This window comes from Tachysurus fulvidraco, chromosome 10 (assembly GCF_022655615.1).
Source record: "Tachysurus fulvidraco isolate hzauxx_2018 chromosome 10, HZAU_PFXX_2.0, whole genome shotgun sequence".
Classification (NCBI taxonomy): Eukaryota; Metazoa; Chordata; class Actinopteri; order Siluriformes; family Bagridae; genus Tachysurus; species Tachysurus fulvidraco.
This window is the reverse complement of record NC_062527.1, coordinates 23020039-23043653: the sequence shown is the minus strand read 5'-3', so window position 1 is coordinate 23043653 and position 23615 is coordinate 23020039. Positions and strand designations below refer to the sequence as shown.

General features: G+C 36.9%; 2 protein-coding genes and 1 long non-coding RNA gene across 8 annotated transcripts; 2 read left to right on the top strand and 1 right to left on the bottom strand.

Moving 5' to 3' along the window:
* Positions 1 to 110: 110 nt before the first annotated feature.
* Positions 111 to 7927, top strand: LOC113634393. Of its 6 annotated transcripts, none has more exons than XM_047820000.1 (6): positions 1604 to 1638; positions 1887 to 1947; positions 4952 to 5019; positions 5096 to 5479; positions 5932 to 5976; positions 6319 to 7927. In XM_047820000.1, exons 1-6 carry the CDS (start codon positions 1620 to 1622, stop codon positions 6393 to 6395), a joined length of 654 nt encoding a protein of 217 aa, XP_047675956.1. In that variant the 5' UTR covers positions 1604 to 1619; the 3' UTR covers positions 6396 to 7927. The 6 variants fall into 6 exon arrangements, with proteins under 6 accessions (XP_047675959.1, XP_047675960.1, XP_047675961.1 ...); XM_047820002.1 differs by having other exon boundaries at positions 1605 to 1638; positions 5168 to 5479; XM_027133320.2 differs by having other exon boundaries at positions 1605 to 1638; positions 5117 to 5479.
* A 5013-nt stretch (positions 7928 to 12940) lies between these two features.
* On the bottom strand, positions 12941 to 16258 carry LOC113638735 (programmed cell death 1 ligand 1-like). Its single transcript, XM_027140189.2, has 6 exons — positions 16141 to 16258; positions 14991 to 15075; positions 14539 to 14883; positions 13990 to 14031; positions 13772 to 13807; positions 12941 to 13668 (listed from the first exon to the last, which is right to left on the bottom strand). Exons 1-6 carry the CDS (start codon positions 16153 to 16155, stop codon positions 13589 to 13591), a joined length of 603 nt encoding a protein of 200 aa, XP_026995990.2. The 5' UTR covers positions 16156 to 16258; the 3' UTR covers positions 12941 to 13588.
* A 1261-nt stretch (positions 16259 to 17519) lies between these two features.
* LOC125145780 lies at positions 17520 to 22197 on the top strand. Its single transcript, XR_007144215.1, has 3 exons — positions 17520 to 17661; positions 19535 to 19857; positions 20562 to 22197. It is a non-coding gene; the product is annotated as an uncharacterized LOC125145780 (long non-coding RNA).
* The last annotated feature ends 1418 nt before the right edge of the window (positions 22198 to 23615 follow it).

The window sequence follows — 23615 nt, the reverse complement described above, 5'->3', positions numbered from 1 at the left end:
AGTTATATGTTCATGAGTGTGTAACACTACGTCACCTTCAAAATTAGTTTGAAAGAGAAACACTTCGAGAGCACGGGCCCAAAAATGAAACTTCAAATCACTCAAGGTACAAAGATTTATTAAAATAGGACAGCAAATCATATACACAACAATCAAACACATAAAGACATGAAATGTTTTATGTAAATAACTCATCAAAAATTGGTCCAAGATGTTGACCGCCACCTCACAGTCTTACTATATTAGCTGGAAGACCCTTAAAGCGTAAGGAGACATCTCCTGCATCTAAATAAACAACACAATTTTCCCATAGCAAAATAAATCCCAATAAATAAACAAATTAAACAATATAAAATAACAACCACTCTGTCAACCTCATCTGGGGCAAATTCAAACACACCCAAATTAAGCAGCACTAAATCCCGCCTGCTTTTAAAACAAGGCTTACACATCGAGGCCTCTTCCCCAGCGCCTGTTTAAAAAGTCTTGGGATAATTAGCCAACCACACCCCCTACTGGTAGGCGCTTGCCTGGCTACAAGTACAAGTTTTCTAACATTAAGCCTTTCTTCTCTGTTCTGTTTAAAGACTTTATAAGAACATTTGAGAATTATTTTAGTTATTTAACTCAGTACCAACAGAAACGTTACTCTAACTGTTTAACTGTGGCAGAAGTAGAACGCGTTACTTACCGGATTGTGTAGAGCATCACGTGACAACCTGAACACCAGGAGCTCCTACACCAGCTTCTCAGCCTGGATTTCAACCATATTCTTTGTTACGGTTTTGTTTTTCGCTGAAACTTTCTATATTATTATTATGTGAAGTCACCGGAGTGTCTGTAGAATCATCAATGTGGTAGGTGTGCTGTGTTCAGGTCAAATCGTCTAATGTGTTCGGATTATAAAGTTAAAGATCTGTTGAATCTGTGCTGATGTCTGTGATCTCCAACGTTAAAAGTGGTGAACATTTAAAACCCGTCTTGTGTCTATCCAGTCTTAGTGTAGAGTAATGTGTTGAAGATCCACAGTGTTTCAGGTGATGGAGTGGGAATAAATGTAGAGCTCGTGGATTTTGGAAGATCTGCTGATTGTTTGTATTTAATGTAAATGCAGTGAGAAATGATGACAGTTCTGAGAATCTGAATTAAAGTTTTAAAGCTTTTATGAGTTCCCCCACCTATGGTGTGAGAGGAACACCCCATTCACTTCAACCAAACTAACATTTCTAGCAGAAGTAGACTTTCTGGTTCAGATCCAGTTGAAACCGATTTGTACTCAGACTACATCTATACTAATCCGGATTCATCTATTTTTGTCTAAAAAACAAACCACGCCCACATTACTGTATTCAATCATTTTCAAAAAGGTTTATCCTCCACACTGAAAAAGAATTAAAAATAAATAGCACTAGGTGTGGAATAGAAGAAATAGGCAGAAAGTAAGACAGTATGTGTAACAGAGTTAAAAAGAACATTAATACTAATTATATTCATTTTGTTGAATTACATGAAATTAGAGGATAAATTAAGTCAAATGGTGTTTTTGGCGCCCCTAGTGGTTAACACATTGTAGACCTTTATTATTTTGTCCTTGCGCGCCTGCCGTAGTTCAGCAGAAAATGGCTGACACTGCTGCGGGTACGTGTGTTTCTCCTTTCTGTTTATGGTACTTTCATAAAGGTGATAATAGCGTGTTTAATATGACTTTTTTCCAATGTAATCATTTGTAGTAATGTACAGGAGTTGAGTAATTATTGTGGTGCCTCGTGTCTCACTCGGATAAATGAATGTGCTGTGGCCGATAACTACAGATAGCTAAACGGAACACACACACAGTTGCCTTTAATGACAGCAAGTTTGTTTATTTTATGTTTTTCTTATTGCAGTGGTTTATGTCTGCAGTGGTTTATTTTCAACCAGTGTTTTACATTTTGATGTATTTCTCAGGTATGTGATTTGCATGTTTATTTTTGTTATTTTGTTAATATGGAATTGTTACAAGTTTGTATGAGTTCAGCAGAAAATGACTGACACTGCTGCGGTGGTTTGCTGTACGTCTGCAGTGTTTTCACCCAGTGTTCTACATTTTGATGTATTTCTCAGATACGATCACAAATGCTGCGGAGAATAAAAATAAAGAACAGACAACCAGAGTCTTGTGTACGTCGTGTATCTAAAGTTCGTGACGGTTGTGTGTCACACAACGGACAGCAATCGTTACATATGCAACTAGTGGTAAAAATAAATAAATAATAACTGAAAGTTTGTAAAATCTGTGTAAATAATGAGCTAAAGACAAATCAACATGACAGAGCTGTAAATAAACATGGCACCACAACAGAGTTCAAGAAAAAACTGTATGCTTCACTGAGTATTGATGAAACCTCTAACAAAGAGCTGGGAGAAAATTCTCAATGTCCTTGTTCACTTTTTGATGAGGATGAGGAGGAGAATGATGTTGGGACCAAAGCTACAATGGGACATTTATTTACTTTTGGTCCGGACCAAATGAACTGAACTATAGATGTGAAAGCACCCTTAAACTATACACAGGTCCAGTGACTTCAGAACAAAACAACCACAATACGTCGGGCTTTTGAGTTCAAAAGTCTCACCACTTCAGACACAATCACACTCTGTCTGGCCTCGAGTTCAACTACAGTAACACTCACAACTCAAACAATAACACACAACTACAACAACACTTACAAACAGTTTAAAATGTAACACTGTCGCTGTACGTTAGACAAAACCACACTATGTCTGTTTTTTTTTTTTTTTAAATATTTTAAAACGGTCTTCTCAGCCCCAGTATTTTGGACTTAAAACGTAAGTTTAAAACACACAGTACACTGACCAACAGCTTTTTGCCTAGAGCTGTAACCTTACACCTTACTCCCAGTGACTACCCACCCCTGTATATTATGTCTATAGCACCTGTATATTTGTCTATATAATATATTACACTGTATATTTCATGTCTATAGCACCAAACCTGTATATCTTTTATATCCACCATGGGTGCCGCTAGCAATTTTCGACCCTATGGCCGAAAATGAGACTGGGAACCTACCACACCCATTTCACACCAAACATACAAGCCAGCCTAGCTATCCAAATTATTTGTCTACAATTTAATAATACTGACCTATAACCTTTGCTATTGCTTTTGACCACTAGGTATCAGTATAGCGCTGTAATGTTCTTGTTGTTGTTTTTGTTGTTAATAGAATAGAACTGTAGTTTTGTGTAACTGTATTTGTGTATTTTGTATTTATTTCCCATCTCACAAAAAAATCACTCTCAGAATTTATTATTGCTTTAACTCATGTTAACATTTCCATATAAAAAATTATAGAAAATTAGAAAATTATAATATTATAATTATAAGTTGTTGTTTTTTTTTTTTTAAATGCACCGAAATATCTCCTGGTACAAAGCTATTGCCAGATCCATGGACGTTCAAGAACAATTATGTTAAACTTTTAAATTAAAACCAATTGTTCTTTTATTGTGAGCACAAATTACTTTGAACTGAATGGAGTAGGTTTTGATCATCTTCCAATTTGAAATGTTTAAATGATATGATTAAATAGTGCCCTGGTGCAATTACACCCCAAAGTTAATTAGAAAGGGTTCATCAGCCATAAAAGTCTAAATCACCCAAAAATCTGGATGAATGGATTCCTCTGTTATTGTCTGTTATTGGCTTTAACCCAGCTGAAGTCAGTCTTTGGTCACTCTGTTCTTGGTCCTTGAATATTTTACAGGATGATTTTATCTAAACAGTTCAGAATGTCCTGGATTATACCCACATAGGGCTTGTGAGTCAGTCATAGTCCTGTATGAAGCTTGCATTGATAAAATGTCTATAGTGTGTGAAGGTTTTACAGGGTTTTTCCTGGGTCAAAATTAGTCTTCGGTGGTGGCTGACCCACTTGGTCATCCACACACAGCAAAGAGTACCCTAGTACTCACATGATCCGGAAGCCCAATATTGACAATGAATTTTAAATTTAAAATAATACAAAAACAGTTTGATTTCTTTTTTCCTTTCTTTTTTCTTTTTTTTTTCCACGACTGGCTTTCATAGTTTTGAAAGATAAAATCCTTTTTTGATAGAACCTGTTAATTATTTTAGTATAATCATATCAATTAAAAAGTTGCATTAAAAACATAGCATTAAAAAGTGTAATAGTGTAATTTTTTACCATATAAAATTTATTAAAATTAGCAGCTAACTAGCAACAACTTGCTTTGTGCTTTGAACTAGTTTCATCTCACTCCAGTCTAATTAAACTAAATGGTTTTATAGGTAATTTACTACACATTGTCAAAGGCTTATACATAATGTGGGTTATTAAGGCTAAATTTTACTAAACACTCTTGCTAAATGGGGTAAACACTTACTTTCTCAGTTCAGATGTGTATGTTCTTCTAAGAAGTAATGATTTGTTATACGCCGATTCAAACACTGACGGGCAGACAAATTGCTTTAACCATTCATTATAATGAATCGTGCTCGTTTTCTCCATCAGTCCTAATAGCCTGCTTCGGTCACAAAAAAACAATTAATCAAATACAGCTTTTGCGGGACAAAAAAACGTTTTTGTGGCCACCAAAAAATTTTCAATGTAGGAAAAACCCTGTTTTATTTATTGTTTTAGGATGTGTGTGTTAAGATGAATGTGTTAAGATGAATGTGTTGATTGAAGCTGAACGTGTTGAAGCTGAACGTGTTTCTGTGACATGATTCTCCTCATGACTATTTATTTCATGCTGCTGAAGCTGATGGTGATTTACAGCGTTATACTGTATAAAACATTATACTGTATGATTAGATAAAATTTAAAATGGAACTGAAATTATTCACAGATTTAAATAAGTCTATTAACTAAGAAGTCTAATATCTAGATATATAATTTTGACACCTGACATTTGTTTGTTGTAGAACATCTGCACACATTGAGGGCATCATGACCTGGGCACTGGGTATTCTGTGCATCACTACTTTTTTGAGTAAGTAACTTTTTATTTTTTATAAAACGGACAAAACATAATGTTCTTAATAAGTTTCCTGTCTGGATTTATCTAGACTTTAAATTTCCCATCTCAGGTCCTCTGTCTGCAGCTGATATCCCTGTGTCTGGTTATGTGGGTTCTACAGCTGTCCTGCCGTGTGAACTGCAGACTGTAGACACTGAAACACCACATATTATGTGGACCATCGATACTGAGACTGTGTTTGAGCGACGGGGTAAGGAGACATATGAGGGTGAGGGATATGAGGGCCGTGTGGACGTTCCTGAGGAAGAGCTGAGGAAAGGGAACTGTTCCTTGGTGTTAAAACACCTGAAACTTAACGATACAGCTGACTACATGAGCTACGAGATGAGAGGCACCAGGAGATTAAACAGGGTAAAGAGATCTGAAACACCAAAAATAAAGCTGATCAGCAGTGTTCATCTCTCAGTCAATGGTGAGTGAGTTATTGTCAGTAGAACACACACTGATCATTACACACATCAGAAAACAAAGGAATGACTGGAAAATCTCACTATTTAACAAAAAATGTTAGACTCCATCTAATTTTAAATCACAATCATTTTCATTAAACAACCATTTATTTCCCTCAGCTGCAGGAACTGAAATGATTTTCTTGCTCATTTGCAGTTTATTTACCTTTTAATACAATTTCAGTGCTTTTAATTAAACACCATATTCATTTGGTTATTCTTAATTATCCCACACAGTGTATCTGTAAGTTAATAAAGTCTGTTCAAATCAGTAATGGAGTAAAAGTTAAAACTGGGAATTATATCAGAGACTTTGACTTACACATAACACACGCTGTAAATCTGTGAAGTAAGAAGTGCTCATACAGAGGATTTCTAAATGTACCAAGATATTAATAATGTTTATTTCTTTTAGAGCTCCCTCCTAAAGAAGACAGAAGTATTACTCCAGTTCCTTCAGGTGAGTCAATGCCAGCATTGTGTGTTAATCAGCTGTAAATCAGTTTTATTTTCTTCCCTAATAAATAGTTGTGTTATTTAGAATGAGGTGTAAGTAGCACTGTTATTTTTATGACATCTGGCACAGGCCTTCATCCAGAGTGTATATAAAAGTGCAGGGTCAGCTGTGATACAGTGATACAAGCAGATGCAGCTTCACAGTGCTGGGGTTTGATCCCCTGACCACCACAAGCTACCAAAATATCTTCTTAGGAGTAAATCAACAAATCACTGGAATTGTACATGAATAGTGTGTATGTGTGTGTGTGTGTGTGTGTGTGTGTGTGTGTGTTTCTCTCTCCAGCTGATCCAGGAATGAAGTGTCCTCATCTACTGGTCATGGTCTTGTCCTTCATCTGTTTACTCATCCAGCTCTTCTGACTAGAAGTTGTGATGCTCTCCAATCTGTCAGAAGATCACACAACAGGAGCTGACTGAGCTAAAATAGTACTTAAAAGCATTTTTGTCCGCAAAGGGGAAATTCTTTTCCACAACATTGCACTTGTTCGAAACACACAACATAAACGGTCATAATACACACATGTCAAGAAACATTCAAAATAACACACAGCGATGTCTATTGTTAAGGTACTTAATGACTGAGGGAATCAGGCTTCTTCCAAAGCGGGCCCTCCTGCTCCTCAGAGCCCTGAACCTACACCCTGAGGGCAGTGGGGTTAGATACTCATTTAGCGGATGTGTGGAATCTTGTTCTATTGAAATGGCAAAGCGTCCGATAGCTGTGTTATTGAGTTCTATAAGGTTAGGTGTTGGAAGACCGCTAACCACTAAACTAACACTTTGTTGATATGTTTTCTGTTAAAAAGGTCTTGCAAGAGGTTTTTTTTTATCCGTTTGAGAAGCATCTGCCATACAAGTCCTCTCTATCACACTCTAAAAAAAAAAAATACGCTGGCTCGAGTTAAAAAAAAATTAAGGTAACAATTTGCATGCTTCTTTTTAAGTAATTTTAACTCAGTCACTCATAAGTAGATATCATGATCCTTTTATAGTTAGACTAAAACAATTCGTTTAGTACAACCAACATGTTTTGACTTAATATGACCAAAAATTTGAAGAGGTTAGAGGTTAAGTGGTCAAATGACATAATTTAAGTTATTCTAACTTCATTTTGATTCCATTCTACTTAGACATGACCATGCAAATTGTTACCTTTTTTTTTGAGTATAAGTAACTTATTTCACTTCAATCAGAAGAAATAACACAGCAATTCCAGTTTTATGATGAAACTGGTTTATTATAAAACCAATATCAACTTATGTCCAAAAAGTTAATTATCCAGGTCTGTAAATGGAACAGTTTTAACAAATCAGATAGCTATCAGATCAGACAAAACACATGAAGTGACCAGGTGTAAAAAGTCCCTGAGTGAGTGAGTGAGTTTCTCACCAGTCACCAACCTCACTACATATCAGTAAGCACTGGTGTCTCCTTGCATTCATGTGACTGTGAAGAGTGAATGAATGGTTTCTATGGAAACAGTATTCTATTATATAGATTTTGAGAATTCAAAAGGTTTTTATCCAAACTTTTGATCAATAATTCTTGTGCACTTATGCAACTTAGCTTAAACAGAAAAATGGAAACGTTAACTTTGCTGGGAACTGTCCTTATCCTCCTTGACCTTTCAGCAACTTATGCAACTTAGCTTAAACAGAAAAATGGAAACGTTAACTTTGTTGGGAACTGTCCTTATCCTCCTTGACCTTTCAGCAACTTATGCAACTTAGCTTAAACAGAAAAATGGAAACGTTAACTTTGTTGGAAACCGTCCTTATCCTCCTTGACCTTTCAGCAGCGTTTGATACGGTCAACCATAAGACTCTCTTATCCTCCCTCAAGAGTCTTGGGATTTGCGGATCAGCTTGGGAATGGTTTGCCTCCTACCTGGAAGGACACTCATATCAAGTAACATGGAGGGGAGTGACATCTGCTCCACGCAGACTCTCCACTGGCGTCCCACAGGGCTCAGTACTTGGTCCTCTTCTTTTCTCCTTGTATACTCACTGTCCTGGTGAAGTTATTTCATCACATGGGTTCTGTTACCACTGCTATGCTGATGATACACAACTTATCTTCTCTTTCCCACCCTCAGATGCCACAGTTTCTGACCGGATCTCAGCATGTCTGGCAGAAATTTCATGAATTTCATGAATTCCAGAAACATCATGGATGACTGCTCATCAGTTTAAGCTCAATCCTAGCAAAACTGAACTGCTGATCATCAGGTGATTCATCCCCAGGTCATGATCTTGCTATATCCTTGCACAACGATCTGATCTCCCCTTCAGCCACAGCTCGCAACCTTGGGGTAACCATGGATAATCAACTGTCCTTTTCCTCTCATGTTGCAAATGTGACTCGCTCATGTCGGTTTCTTCTCTACAACATTAGAAGGATTCGGCCATTTTTGTCCACACAGACTGCTCAGGTACTTATTCAGTCTCTTGTCATTTCTAGACTGGATTACTGCAATGCACTGCTGGCAGTTCTACCTATGAAGCAATCCGTCCTCTGCAAATGATCCAAAATGCAGCTGCCCGGCTTGTTTTCAACCTGCCCAAGTTCTCGCATACCACCCCGCTGCTGCGATCCCTCCACTGGCTTCCGGTAGCTGCACGCATCAGATTCAAAACACTGATGCTGGCCTACAAAGCCAAAAATGGACCAGCTCCCTCTTACCTCAAAGCCCTCATTATTCCTCGCACTGCACCCCGCAACCTCCGATCTACCAGCACTGCTCGACTGGTTCCACCATCTCTCAGGGTAAGAGGCAAGTATACTACAAGACTCTTCTCTGTTCTGGCACCAAGGTGGTGGAATGAACTTCCCCTAGAGGACAGCTGAGTCACTGGATATTTTCAAGCGGCGGTTGAAGACCTACTTATTCAGGAAACACTTCAACTAGCACTTCTTTCCTTATCTTTTGCATTTAAAAAAAAAAAAACCTGACACTTTTTCATTGTAACTTTGAACAAATGTTTTAAACTCATGGTATCTTAAGTATGTAACCTAGTGAGCAGCATTAGTGTATTCAGTGTTAGAGATTTAAGCACTTATGTACGTCACTCTGGATAAGGGCGTCTGCTAAATGCTGTAAATGTAACTGAATATTAGATGCATTACAATGTGGATATGAATGTAACAAAGGCAGAACTGACTGGTCTTTTATACATAAGCACTTACTATCTACAGTAAGTACATTTGCACTGCCAGACATCAGTACGATATTTGTGGACTGTTTCTTATGTTTTGTATGAGAGCTGCTTACGAATCCTTTATCTGTAACATGTTGAACAGTCTTTTCTATTTTTCAGAATATATTGACAACCAAAAGCATTATTGCTGTAGGAGCGCTGCTAGTACACAATTGTACATTTTTGTAGGAAAGCTCTAAAAGATAAAAATATTTTCTTTATTTGTCTGAGGGATTTTATTCTCATAAGTGTTTGATTTTTTTATTATTTGTGCATAAAGGCAGTATTTATTTTCTACAAATACGCTGTGTATTTATGCTGTGTAAAATTCATGTGCCTTAGGAAATGTGTGAGACTAATTTATTTTGTATATAAATAATAAATTATGTAATAAAATGAAATAAACTTCTTTCAATAAACATCTGTGATGCTTCTTCTGAAGGACACAAACCTGGAGGGACACGAGAGGTAGAATAATTTTAATGTGTTTGCAATTCCATTACCACCATTACAGTACTTACCGAAATCATATTCAGAAATACAGCCACATTTTGTTCAACAAATTTATAAATAATAAAAAATTAATTTGAAGTAAATGCATGTACCATGAGTTTATATCTTTAGCTTCTTATATCTTTAGCATTCTATTTCTAATATTTAATAAATGTAATGATGTTTATTACAGTACAGTAAAATTCTTTTCCTCCAAGTGTGTTAGGATGTTGGGGTCAGAGCGCAGGGTTAGTTATGAAGTGGCCCCAGGGAGTCCACTCCCTGGGGCCACTTCATAACTTCATAACTAACCCTACAAATTCTTATTTGTTAAAAATACTGTTATTTAATGTTATTATTAAATCACATTTCACACAAAGTCAAATCTACCTACAGGAGAACAGGTTCACATTTCACTTTAATTATCTACATGCATCTGAATATTAAGCAGTGTGTTTAACGAGGTTATAAAATGATCTGAATCTCCTTCCAGATGATTCAGGAATCAACTCTCCTCACAGCCTGACAATTGAATCTCTCATCTTAACTGATATCTGATGTAGTTTATGATATTTTTCTCTATTTTTCAGTATTTTGTTAGGATATGTGAAAAAAATAATTTTACTGTGTTGTGATTTATATGTGAAAAAAAAAAAAACTCCTTCCTTCTCTGTGCTCTCTACTGAAGTTCTGTTCACTTGAAGCTCTGTGACATTATATTAAAAGGTGACTCATCTGGATTATACAGTCATGGCCAAAATTGTTGGCACCCCTGAAATTTTTCCAGAAAATGAAGTATTTCCCACAGAAAAGTATTGCAATTAAACAGGTTTTGCTATACACATGTTTTTTCCTTTGTGTGTATTGAAACAACACAAAAAATTTCACACAAATCTCCAAAAATGGGCTGGACAAAATTATTGGCACCTTTAACTTAATATTTGGTTGCACACCCTTTGGAAAAAATAACTGAAATCAATTGCTTCCTATAACCATCAATAAGCTTCTTACATCGCTCACCTGGAATTTTGGACCAATCTTCCTTTACAAACTGCTCCAGGGCTCTCGTATTGGAAGGGCGGCTTTTCCCCACAGCAATTTTAAGATCTCTCTGTGTTTTCAATGGGATTTAGATCTGGACTCATTGTTGGCCACTTCAGAACTCTCCAGCGCTTTGTTGCCATCCATGTCTGGGTGCTTTTTGAAGCATGTTTAGGGTCATTGTCCTGCTGGAAGACCAATTGCCTTAGACTTTCTGTCACTGGGCACTACATTGTGACCCAAAATCCTTTGCTAATCCTCAGATTTCATGATGCCTCGCACACAGTCGTGGCACCCAGTGCCCGAGGCACCAAAACAACCCCAAAACATCTTTGAACCTCCATCATATTTGACTGAAGGTACTGTGTTCTTTTCATTCCATTTTCAACAGTAGAATGATGTACTTTACCAAAAAGCTCTATCTTGGTCTCATCTGTCCACAAGACATTTTCCCAGAAGGATTTTGACTTATTCACGTACATTTTGGCAAACTGAAATCTTGCTTTTTTATGTCTCTGTGTCAGCAGTGGAGTCCTGCTGGGTCTCCTGCCACAGCGTTTCATTTCATTCAAACATTGACGGATAGTTTGTGCTGACACTGATACACTCTGAGCCTGCAGGACTGCTTGAATTTCTTTGGAACTCGTTTGGGGCTGATTAGCCACTATCCTGTGTCGCAACCTTTCATCAATTTTTCTCTTCCGTCCACGTCCAGGGAGATTAGCGACAGGGCCATGGGTTGCAAACTTCTTGATCATGTGGCGCACTGTGGACAAAGGAAAATCTAGATCTCTGGAGATTGTTGATATTTTTACACAATTTTTGTTCTCAAGTCCTCAGACAGTTCTCCTCCTTTTTTCTCCTGTTCTTCATGCTTAGTGTGGCACACACAGACACACAATGCAAAGACTGAGTCAACCTCTCTCCTTTTTGTCTGCTTTTGTAATGACGAGTCATAAGACTGAGGATCCATTTGCAGCTTTAATAGACAATCTCGTAAACAACAGGCAGAGTTCAGTGCCGGTAAATACGACAGTGTAGGCAAGGCAAAAACGTGGTCAGAATAACAGGCAAAAGGTCGGGGCAGGCAGAAAACAGTCATGAAGCAAAATACAGAAACAGGAATAACTAGAGAACGCTCAGCATGACAGCCGTAGCCAATCAAGACTTCTCACTGGAGTCAAGTTCAAGTTTGCCTTAAATAGGCGCTGGGTAATTGGCCGCAGGTGGCGGTGCAATCAGTCCCGGCATGTGGCTTATGGGAAATGTAGTCCGGAAGTGTTAATACCCCGGGGACGGTTCCCTCTGTTGGCGATCGGAGGATGAGACAGGTGCTTCCATCATGACAGCTTTCAGGTGTGATTATTATATTGCCCACAACTGTTACTTGCCCCAGGTGAGTTTAAAGGAGCATCACATGCTTGAAACATACTTATTTATCCACAATTTTGAAAGTGTGCCAATAATTTTGTCCGGCCCATTTTTGTAGTTGTGTGTGAAATTATGTCACATTTGCTTTTTCCTCTATTTTTTTCGTGTTGTTTCAATACACACAAAGGAAATGTACATGTGTATAGCAAAACGTGTGTAATTGCAACACTTTTCTGTGAGAAATAACATAAGATAAGCAGCAAAGAGAAAGAAATGCAAATATAATATAATAGAGACATAAAATAATATACAGTATAAACACAACACAATGTATAAATACAAAGAAGAAAAAAGAAACCACGAGTAAGTAGTTACACTAACAGACATATTGCACACAGGTAAAATTGCATGTTTTTTTTTTTTTAAAATTTCTTTTAGTGCACATATTGTTTAAAATACTTTGTTATTGTTTATTATTGCAGTTAAACAGTAATAACAGTGTGTAATTATGGTGACTGGTTCACTGGTTCATGACTGTATACACAAATGTACAGTTCTACTTATTTAATGTGTATATACTCTTTTTTTTATTTTATATATACTTGTATATTAAGTGATATCTATAAAATACAACAAAAAATCACTGACTCTTCTTAATTCATGAGAATTTGTATAGAAATCATATGATATGAGTCTCATGGTGTTGGGTAATAAAGTGTGAAGATGGATTATTAACATAAATTTTAACAGAAGATGAAAAGTAAAGTAAATATGATTATATTATTAACAAAAATGAAAAAGAGATAGAAAAAGTTTTTTAATAAATACAAATAAAATTAAACACTTTATTCATTTCATTTGTAATATGTTTTTGTCTCATTGTTTACACCACATTGCTCAGATATACTTTGTGTGTAGAACTTAAGTTCATAACTCTGTGTTTGTTCTATTTAACTCCATTATCCTGTAGAACATTGTCTCATTTCACTGTCTAGTGCAACAGAGTTCAAATGATGAACTTCTTATACTATAGCTTCGAAACTGGTGTTTTCTTTTTCTTTTCTTTTCTTTTTCTTTTTTTTTTACTTTAAACAACAGTGTTTAAAAGGAAGCATATGAGGTATTTGTTGTAGTGTATAATCATATTTTTCCATTACCCTAAATTACAGAAGCTCCAAATTCGGATAATATTTAAAAACTATATAAATTTGTATCACAGAGATAATTAAAGTGCTCATTCTTATAAATATTGTTTCTATAGTTCATTATATTTTACATTCATCTGTGTGGAAGGAGTCTCCAGTCTCCAGTGCCAGTTTACGCTCCGTTTATCATCAGTAAGCAGCAACGTTAGCTGAAATTTGTATAAAGTAATAATAAAAATGATAAATTATATTAGTTTATATAATATTAGATTTTAACTATTAATGTCCAGGTTTCTGTAAATTCTACTCAGAAGTGAAGGACACATAAACATGCAAGAAGCGAAAGGAGGATGATCTGAGGTCCAGGATGAGTCACTCCTGCATCATCTTGAGAGAGAAAAAGAAAAAGAAAAGTAATTACAGTCCATTATTGTGTATTTCCATTGGAATATCTGAGAGGTTTCTGTAGTTTTCTAAACTCAGCACTTACCAGTCATCCATGCATTTAAATCTTCCTCAGGTGTTTCTTAGGAGGAAAAGAAAACGAACGTTAAACACTGTGTCATAGATCTAATGATGCTCCACACTTAACACGTTAAACCTAGTCTAGCAGTGTGTGAGGAAGGAACTGAACATTACTGCAGAGAGCAGAACAAAATCTTTGGTTTAATCTTTCTGAATAAAATGTACTAAAATAAAGTCACTCACCTCTGGCAGATAGAGTGTGATGTACAGTCTCCTCTGGTGTTTCTATGGTTGGGAAAAGAAGGAAAAACAAATGTAAACATTCCACTGTTTAACACCATTAATCACCTTCATTAACTTGGTGTTCATCTCCTGAGTTTCACTAATGTTCTCTGTTTCTTAACTTTGGAGCTGAAACACATCACAGCAGCTATAAACCCTCGTTCATTCACCAGCCTCGCTTAATTCTCTCTCATCAATTTAATAAGACAAAAATTTTGTCGTGTTACTGAGAAACCACCAATAAGTGTAAACTCCATCGTCCTGAAGATGCTGCAGCACTTAAAGTTCCAGTTTCACCTCTGACTGGTACACAGCACTGACACTGGAGACTCCTTCACCACATTATACAGAAATATCTCCTTACACACATCTTTTATTCCGTTTCCTGTGAGTGGGCTGTTACTATGGTAACGATAACGTATCAGAGCGAGTACAATGATATAAACCTGTCAGACATCGATATAGACCAATCAGAGTCCAGAACTCTGTGGGTTTCTGATATCTACGTACCATCGACTGAGAGCTTGAGCCACTGGACTAAAACCCATTTCGTAGAGCTGGATCTCTTCATGCGCCTCACAGATAGGTAGCTCTCGTAGACGCCTGCATCTGTGAGTGTGACGTTCTTCAGCACCAGAGAACAGTTTCCTTTAAGCAGCTTGTCTTGAGGAACGTCCACACGGCCCTGATATCCCTCACCCACGTACATCTCCACACCCTTTCTCTCAAACACCGTCTCAGAAACTGTGTTCCACTGAACATGAGGTATCTGGAGATGGACATCTCTCCACTCACACGGCAGGATAACTGTGGAACCCACTCGAGCTGATATCTCAGAGTCTGCTGTGAGGAAGCCTGTGGGAACATTTTAAATACAATAACGTCATTTTAGCAACTTAAAGTTAATTTGTTCATGTTTGGAGACTTATGTTGTCTGTAATTCAACAAAAGTGGACACCTACCTATACTCACGAACCATATGATGCAATATGAAGTAGTGAGACCATGATGTTTAATAGAGATCATGGAGTTTTGTGTGAGAATTTTCTAAAATTAAAAAAAAAAACAAAAACAGACTTTAGATTATTAGTACATAGTAAGAAATTAACCAGTTTTTCACAATTCAAGAAAACAAATAGCACAGTTCTCATTTCACAGCAATGAAATAAATACAAAAAAACCCCAGTATGTTAATGCAGAAAAATAGCTGTAATTGTCTATTACAGGTTCTGTCCCAATGTGGTACTTTCCCTTTAAATACTTTCCCTTAAGATTATCTTTCACTTTCTGTTTGTGTATGTCATTTACTGTCATTTCCTCTTTACTGTAAAGAGCTAAACTTTCTGCGAACCCAAACACACACACACACACACACACACACACACACACACACACACACACACACACACACACACACACACAGACAGATAAATTCTACATATAAATTAAAGCATGATATTAATGGCCTCTCCTCCTGTCACACTAGTGTGTGTTTTACTCCCTGTATAAAAATAAAAATACTTTCACTTTCATATTAAGCAGCAATAATTTATAAGGATGCGGAGAATAAGAACCCAGTTCCAAGTGTACATGTTAAAATATCTAAACAAGTTTTATCACAAAGGGTTTAAATGCATATTAATTGAACAAAACAGTCAGTTTTAAGAGGCTAAAGATTGATTCAATGTACAGATATTTCAGATATTTTTGAATTGCTATAAATCATCAGTCTTTTTTTAAACTCTTATACAGTCTACATTAGCAACATGAAGCTGATCTCATCTCCAAAACTCAATAAAACACCCGAGCTGCAGTAATAATTATAAAACCCCCAACAACATGTAGAGAATAAACTCAGTGTGTTCAGTACTGTGAATGAGCTCCTCACACACACACACACACACACACACACACACACACACACACACACACACACACACACAGCATCAGAGGAGATGTTTAAATAAACGCTCATTCTAATAAAACCACGAATCCTTGATAAAAAATCATCACATCTTAACTGCAGCTTAAACTCTGATCATTTCTCCCTTTTTAATCCTTCCTAAAAAAGCCTTCTGAAAGTTTCTCTGAAGCAATAACATTCATACTCACTGTAACAAATGACATGATTGAGTCTTATCCTGCAGGCAGACAGAGAGAGAGAGAGAGAGAGAGAGAGAGAGAGAGCGTGTGTTTGTGCGTGCCGCATTTTATTAAAGTAACATCATTCAGTTTCGCTTTCTTTATTATTCAGGGTTTCCCCTTTTACTTCTTCGTATTTTCCCTCTTTATTTATTTACATGATCATATTTTCCCGTGAATCAGTTAGATTTATTATTGTATTTAATGAAAGGACATTTAAACCAACCCAGTCTAAATTCGTCTCCAGAACACGAATCAAACAGATTACATTTCGTGACCTCTGTCACGAACTGCCTTGAGACTGGGTTGTTTAAACAACACACACACACACACACACACACACACACACACACACACACACACACACACACACACACACACACACACACACACACACACACACACACAAACCTGAAACCAGACCACTAATGATAATGTAAAGAGAGCAAACCAAACTGGTAGTATTTCAGACAGCATGTAAAGGGAGCCACTGAACTGCCCTCTCCTGTCTCAGGTCTTATTTGCCTGATCATTATCACTTGATGGAAGAGGAAGAAAACTTGAGAGGAACCAGACTCAAAAGTTCAATTCAATTCAATTCAAGTTTATTTGTATAGCGCTTTAAACAATTGACATTGTCTCAGAGCAGCTTTACAGAACATAAACTTAGAAAAAAAAGGGTAATATAAAGAATAATATAAACATTAATAGAATACAAAATTCAAGATTAATATTTTACTTTTTAAAGCTTACATTGTGTACATTGTTTCTAGAGACAAGATCAAGTTTTCCTTCCTTAGACTTGGCTACGTTACAGTCTTTACTCTGTAAATAACTCCATAAATAAAAAATATAAATTGGTTCTCAAATCTCTTGGATTTGTTCAGTTCACTGCACGCACTGAATCGTCCATTTATTCCATTGAATATTCCATTTAGTTCAGACGAGTGCTTGCAAAAATATACGTTATTGCATTTTTAAGAAGAGAAAGTGAAAATCCTGTACTGTGTGTTCAGATGTTCAAAAGTTCCAAAGTTTCTAAGCATTTTAATGTACCTTATAACACACACACACACACACACACACACACACACACACACACACACACACACACACACACACACACAGTATGTACAGGTATACAGCATAAGAGTCACTCACCAGTTCAGTCGGTGACGTAATTACATCAGGACAAGCAGAAGGGTTTTTTTTTTTATAGCACAAACAGAAGAACTGTTTGATTGAACAATGACTCTAGAGAGTGCACAAAGTGGGGTGTGTGTGTGTGTGTGTGTGTGTGTGTGTTTGATTGAACAATGAACCTAGTGATTCTCTAGTTGTGGCTTGTGCTTCTCAGAGACAGGGGAGCTGAGAGACATCCGTTTTGAGAAATTCAGACATATATTAAATCAGTCCAGACTGGGATCAGTGAACACATGGTCATTTTACTCTGACTGGCAGTCAACATGTTGCAGATCCTCGGCCCAGGAAGTGAGTTAACTTTATTAAACTCTATAATATAAATAGAATTAACTTTAGTTAAACATGTATAGAGTGTATTCAGTATGGAGTTGCTTGAATCTTGTGCTCGGTTCTGAATCAGAGTATATAATATTTATGCACACAGGATACTGTAAGAAAATCAAAATAATCCAAACAACAAGCAAACCAAAAGAATCAATTAATGGGTGTGAAAAAGACCTTAATGAAGCTTATATATTTTATTACATGCCACTGATTAACTTCAGCAAGATTTAACATGTTTCATTATGCTTTAGATTGTAGATCTTTTTTTTTTTTTGTCTATTTAAATCCACAAGATTCAAGCAACTCCATATAGTTTATACATATGAGGAAAACTCTGGTCTGATATATTGTTTATTTCAGCAGTTCACTAATGATCTGATCCGGCAAACCGCAGCTGAATATTAAACTGTACAGTAAGTTTCTGAGGTCATGTGGTAAAGATCGAAAAGAGAAAGAGAAGAGAGCTGGATAGAGAGACAGGAGTGCACAGAGTGGTGTGTGTGTGTGTGTGTGTGTGTGTGTGTGTGTGTGTGTGTATAGAAGCAGTGAAAAGTTAAAGTAATAATAAAAGTGAGTGCTGATCATTGGCATCATCATTAGGTTTCATTACAACTCACAGCTTAGATTTCAGAAACTTTCCAGATCATTATGAACAGTACAAATTAATTTAAACTAATGTGTAGTGTTTATTACACGCTCAGATGTTCGGGAAACATGAGAATTTTCCCACAACAGAATTGCAAAAGTGTTTTATTCCTCTTCTTTTAGACCACACCAATTTGCTAAATTCAGATTTCATTTATTTATTTACCAAAGAAAAAAAAAATGACGTTAAAATGCAGGACATGTCGTCGATGGGAAAGAAAATTATTTATCAGTTTGATACAAGAGCGATTTTTTTTTTACTTTGCTTTTACACGCGTGTTGTAGTCTTTCAAAAGTGTGTCTTCAGCTGTCTGCTTTATCTGAATAGAGAAACACAGGTACTTGCAAATGAATATAAATGACTTTTGTAGTAGTTTATACATCGGCAATGTTAATCTTGAAACAAACGTGTAGCAATAATATTATAAGAAATGCCCTCTGTTTTGTTTCTTTCCCTGCAGCAAGGTTTTTTTTGGTCTTCCATACTTGGCAATATACTGTATACTGGGATAAAACATGGAAAATACTGAACAAGTTTTGTGTCAATAATAAAATTAAGGAGGTGTCTTACAAAATTCTACATATGATTTATCCTGTTAAACTTGTTTTTGGAAAGATTTAAGCTTAATATTTATTATGCTTGCAAATTTTGTGGTCAGGAGAAAGAAACAATTTTGCATTTGTTTTATCATTGTATCTACTCAAGACTTTTTTGGAAAGATATGGAAAATTATATTAGTAGAAAATTGTGTTATGTGGTAGAAATTCGATGTGTTTTTTTATTTTTATTTTGAGGGAGATAATTTGGGAAATAATGAACAATATATTACACGACTATTCATTGTATTAGGAAAGTACCATATACACAAAACAAAGTGGGCCCTTTGTAAACCAAATCTGTCCCATTTTATAAATGATTTCAAGTTATACAGTAATCTTTTGGAAAAAGTAAAAAAAAAAAAAAAAAAGCTCAGAAAACGTGTTATTTTACAAGAATTATTTTTTTTATAATTATTTTTTTCCTTTTCCTTTCTTTTCTGGTAACCTATGTGACTGATACCTCTTGTTTGTCTTCGTGTGGCATTGAACAAAATGTGTATGTTGTGTTTGTCGTTTTGCAATAAAAAAAGATGAAATCCTAGAACCGCCCCTGTACTCAACCATGTTTTTTATGTTTTCTTCCTCTGCACAGGTTCTCAGGTTGTATCTGCTCGGCTGTCCTGCTTTGTGTGTTTAATGTCACATCAATCACGTCTACAATCCCACATATTCAGTGGCTCTTTGCTAATGAGACAGTGTTCGAGAGGGTTGGGTCGCGCTTTTATGAGGGTGTGGGATATGAAGGACGTGTGGACGTTCCTGAGGGTGAGCTGAGGAAAGGAAACTGTTCTCTGGTGTTGATGAATGTCAGTATTGATGATGCAGGAACCTAAAGCAGCTACCTGTTAGTGAGCCGTAAGGCAGTCCGCTCTCCTGACTGGGCTTTGATCCGACATTGTGAACTCTCAATTAAAGGTGAGCCTGTGTCTAGAGCTGCAGCAACGATTAGTCAAAAATCATAGACAAAATCATCTCGTTTATTTTCGCCATTAATTTTAAATATTTGGAAATAAAGTAGTAGTAAATTTTGTGCAGCAATTTTATAGTTTATTTGTTTTAAAAAAAAGAAATATTTGTTGTAACATTTGTCCTCACATTATATCAAGGTTTTTTCTGTGATTAATGTAATGGATTAACTTTACACTAACTTCTCACTGGATTTCTGTAACTCATCACGATGGACAGATTAATACTAATCTTAAATAGATTAAAGTTTGTTCTTTTACAGTTCTGGGTGTGTGTTTTTCACCCGATACGAATGTACAGCTAACAAACACAAAATAAATGAGGTGTTTAATTAAAAGATGGATATTAGCTTGCTAACTTCCTCACAGCTCGCTGACTGATTAGTACTGAGATGTTTTACTTACCCTGTACTGTGCACAGTTTAATTTAATGTTTTAATGAATTTGTTCTCCATCTCAGTGCCCAATAAATCAGTAACACCGCCACCTGCCACAGGTAAACACACATTACACCTCAGACTGGTTGGTGTGTTTATGGTAGGTTTTAGAAATCCAGCAGAACTTCACTGATCTCACAATTAAACTGTTAACAGCTCACAACCCTGAGAAATGAGAAGCAGGTTTACTTACAGCCATGAATGTGTCTCCTTCTAGATGATGCAGGAAGAAACTCTCCTGTCCTGCTGACGATGTTCCTGTCCCTCCTCTGGTTGTTACATGTAACGTGTAACACACATTACAACCAGGAAGTGTCGTGTATCATGAAGTATTAGGATGTGAAACTAAGCTTACAGTCACACAACATTTAAAATCATTTATATTAGTAACAACAGCCACATTTTAAACACGACTGCTCATGCTTTACATTTCACCTTGTGTTAATATCAGTCTGTTTAAGTTTTTCAAACTTGATATAAACTCTAGGCTGATACATTTACATCATTTAGCTGAAGCCCTTATCCAGAGCGGCTTACATTTTATCTTGCTTTTATACATCTGAGCAATTGAGGGTTAAGGCCTTGCTCAGGGGCCCAGCAGTGGCAGCTTGGTGGACGAAGGAATCAAACTCACAAACTTCCGATTGGTAGCCCAACACCTTAACCTCTAGGCTACCACATCCCTGTGTTTATTCCAGCAGTTCACTAATGATCTGATCCAACAAGCCCCAGCTGGATAAGAAACTGTACAGTGTGTATTAAATGTAATGAAATGAGTCAGTTCCTGTTCTCACTTAAGTGGCTGTAAAAGGTATTTAGTTTTAGTTTCATTGTGTGTAAGAGTTCGGAAGAAGTAATGGTTGAGTCAGGAAGTGTTGGAAAATGTGGGGGAAAATATGTTTGTAGAATGAGTTTATAGGAGCTCAAGCCAAAAAGGACACACTTACTACTGAAAACATAATTAATAAACAAAAATAAATAAAGTTATTATATCTGAATACATAACATATGTAAAATGATGGCATGACGTTAAGGAAATTATTCATAAGAGAAATGATTGAAAACTCGTAATAAATTGAATGAAAACTGACGTCATTAATGATGACACATTGGTGATTGTGTGTGAGCGAGTGTAAGACTTTTTATTTATTAAGTCACCATTCATTTTTATGATGTGACTTGCATAAATAAAGTGTTGTAAAGGTAAAAGTCAAAAAAGTCTCTCTCTCTCTCCCTCTCATATCAGTAGAGGTGGAGAGAAACAAGCTTACACACTTCAGTACATTGTGTAGCAACCCGAATGCCCAGGGAACTCAGGTGCATACAAAGAAAATCCACCACAGTAAGCATAAAATAGAAAACACATTAAACTTTATTTAACAGAACATAAAAATAATTTGGGTCGTTCACCCTGACCGGACACAGTCCCCCAGAGCAGCCTCCTTCAGATGGTATACTCAGCAGACAAAAGATAATAGAGCTTCCTACAGGGAAGAGTAGTTTCACTGCAACCTGTATGAGCACAGCAATCTCCGCCCCATAAACCCACCACAAATCATTAATAATGCACCCTCAATATCAATACATCACACAATTAAGCACACAAAACCTGTTGGGGCTCTATCAATCCCCATCTCTGATTCCCCACAAATTGGTGGGAAGCTACCCAAGGGGTATACCCAAAGGGTACAGGAAGACACAGAAAATCAAATGTACTTAAAAAGAGAAAGGAAAAATAAAAATAAAAACAAAATCCCCTAGCCAACCATTAAACCAAATTACACAAACTTAATAATACGAAAAGAAACAAAACACCAGCTGGCTAGGGAATTAACATACATTCACCACAGGGAGCAGTCAATTTTACAAAAAAGAAAACCCAAAAGAGAACAGCGACTAGTCACCATCATCCAACAACCTATAACAAAATAGGCCATTTAATTATTACCAGTCACACTCAAATAAACAAACCAAATAAAAATTAAACATACCTTAACGAAACGAAACCAACCAGCCAACTGCACGGTGGTCCCGAACATCAAACCCACATTCTAAATAAATTAAATCATTTGCATACATCACTTATAACCAAACACACAAACAAAACAAACAACAAAAACATACCTTGGCAAAACAAATCCACAATGATCCTGAGTTTCAAACTATCACATGCTAAAAACAGTAAAATACTTATACCGGGGGAAATATACCGGGACTAATGGTCCCACACAGCTACAAGCCGCGCACCGGGCAATTGCTAACAGGACCCCAACCGCCCTTCGCTTTCGCCTATCCTTTAAATAGGGTTAGAGACCCCGCCCCTCTTTGTTACCTTGCTACAATCCACCCCCTGGAATTCTTGTCATTGCCCCCCAATTAAAAAAAAAAAAAAAAAAAAAAAAAAAAAAAAAAGGAAAAAACAAAAACTGTTATTCACTATTAATTGACTGCTCTGCAACCACAGAACGTGGCAATCTGTAAGGGTTAGAATGACAACCAGCAGAAGTCCTACTAGACCGCCGCAAGGGACCCGGACTCATCTAGGTGATCAACATCGTCTACCTGATCTTCCACCATTACAAGAGGCCCCCAAAATGTCTCCTCCTCATCCACTGAGGAACTCAAAGCTAAATCTCCAGTACCCGGTCCAATTGGCAAATCAGATGCATCAATACTTGATTTTTGTATAGCACTCCTCAATTCTGACCGATGCACTGTCCTAACTGGGCCCTCCCCTGATACCGGTCTTACGGAGTACACGGCCTCGTGTCCACAAGGACCTCTGACCACCCTGTAAACACATGGGTCCCAAAAATCCTGAATTTTATTCCTTCCCCTAACATGATTCCTCAGATACACAAGCTGTCCCTCTTGTAATCCCTTATCATTTACTCTCTCATTGTGTGGTTTATTCCGCTTCTCTGCTTTAACTTGCAACTGTTGCCTTACATGACTATGTGCTACCCTTAAACTCTCTTGATGACCCTGCACCCAGTCCTCAATGGTACCAAAACTATCCTCCATAACACCCTTCCCTAAAAGGAAATCCACTGGGAGTCTAGGGTCACATCCAAACATCAGATAGTAAGGAGTCATGCCAGTCACATGATGGGCGGTGGTATTATATGCATAAACAACCTGCGAAAGATGACGGGGCCAGTGTCTCTTTTGTGCTGGTGGCGGAGTCCGCAACAGATCATGGAGGGTGCGATTAAATCTTTCGCACTGCCCGTTTCCCTGAGGGTGGTAGGGAGTGGACCTACTCTTTTGG